This window comes from Elephantulus edwardii, unplaced genomic scaffold (assembly GCF_000299155.1).
Source record: "Elephantulus edwardii isolate Elephantulus edwardi_28Jun2011 unplaced genomic scaffold, EleEdw1.0 scaffold00026, whole genome shotgun sequence".
Taxonomy (NCBI): Eukaryota; Metazoa; Chordata; class Mammalia; order Macroscelidea; family Macroscelididae; genus Elephantulus; species Elephantulus edwardii.
In genome coordinates, this window is record NW_006399776.1 from 18,466,046 (window position 1) to 18,466,944 (window position 899).

At 37.8% G+C, this 899-nt stretch overlaps 1 protein-coding gene across 1 annotated transcript; it reads right to left on the reverse strand.

The window, feature by feature from the left end:
- Positions 1–307: 307 nt before the first annotated feature.
- On the reverse strand, positions 308–673 carry LOC102857083 (cytochrome c oxidase protein 20 homolog). Its single transcript, XM_006883252.1, has one exon. The coding sequence runs from the start codon at positions 671–673 to the stop codon at positions 308–310; it is 366 nt and encodes a 121-aa protein (XP_006883314.1).
- Between the last annotated feature and the right edge of the window lie 226 nt (positions 674–899).

Below are 899 nucleotides of genomic sequence, written 5' to 3' on the forward strand. Positions count from 1 at the left end.
TCAGTTATAGAAAATGTTCTGGCTATCAAAATCTTTGTGCATGATTTAAAACATATGGTCTTCCATGATTTTAAAACTGAAATTTTTTTTTTTTAGATTTTACAGTTTTATTCTTAGCACACACTGCCAGCAAATTAAATTTACTTTCTCAGAAAGTGAGGCACGTAACACATACACAGCCACCAGAATAACTGACAGGTAGTGATAGAAGTGAAGCTGGCTTCATTTCCTTTGTACATAATTGGGTGATTTGTGCACTTGATCTCGGCTCTGTCCGCTGGTCTGAGAGCTGTATTATGATCTCTGCTTATGGCTGCTCAGCTGTTGTGCTGTTCTTGGTTTTCCTTTCAGGATCAAGGTGGGTGCTTTCATATAAAATCTTATTTTTAATACCTTCTCTGGTAATTCTTTCCTGGATTCTTAGTTTTGCACAATTATACCTACAATGGAACCAGTATCCTAAAGTCACCAAAATAAATCCTCCTACTCCAACATCACATGATCTTCTAATTTTGCTCGTTAATAAAAAATGTCCAAGGCTGGCCACAACAGATCCTAACGAACCATACAGTACTGAGTCACGTGCACAGGGAATGTTCTGGACGTCTAAAATTCCTAGAAGTTTGAAGGACTTCCTGTTCCCAGACTCGCCGGCTTCCCACTCCGCGGACATGGCTACGACCATGCGGCTGCGGCCCCAAAACTGAAATTTTTAATTTCCTTTAAAGCATTAATAGTTATATTCTCCAGAATCAAAGATAAGAGAGTTCTGCAAGCATCAAGAGAAAAATGAAAAATTACCTATAAAGGAAAACTAATAAGATTATGTGCAGATTTTTCAGCAGAAATCATGTGAGAAAGAAGACAGTGAATTGACACATTCAGAACACTGAAAGAAA

Excerpts from the sequence above, each read along its gene's own strand:
- LOC102857083 (XM_006883252.1), bottom strand. The coding sequence starts at position 673 with ATGTCCGCGGAGTGGGAAGCCGGCGAGTCTGGGAACAGGAAGTCCTTC.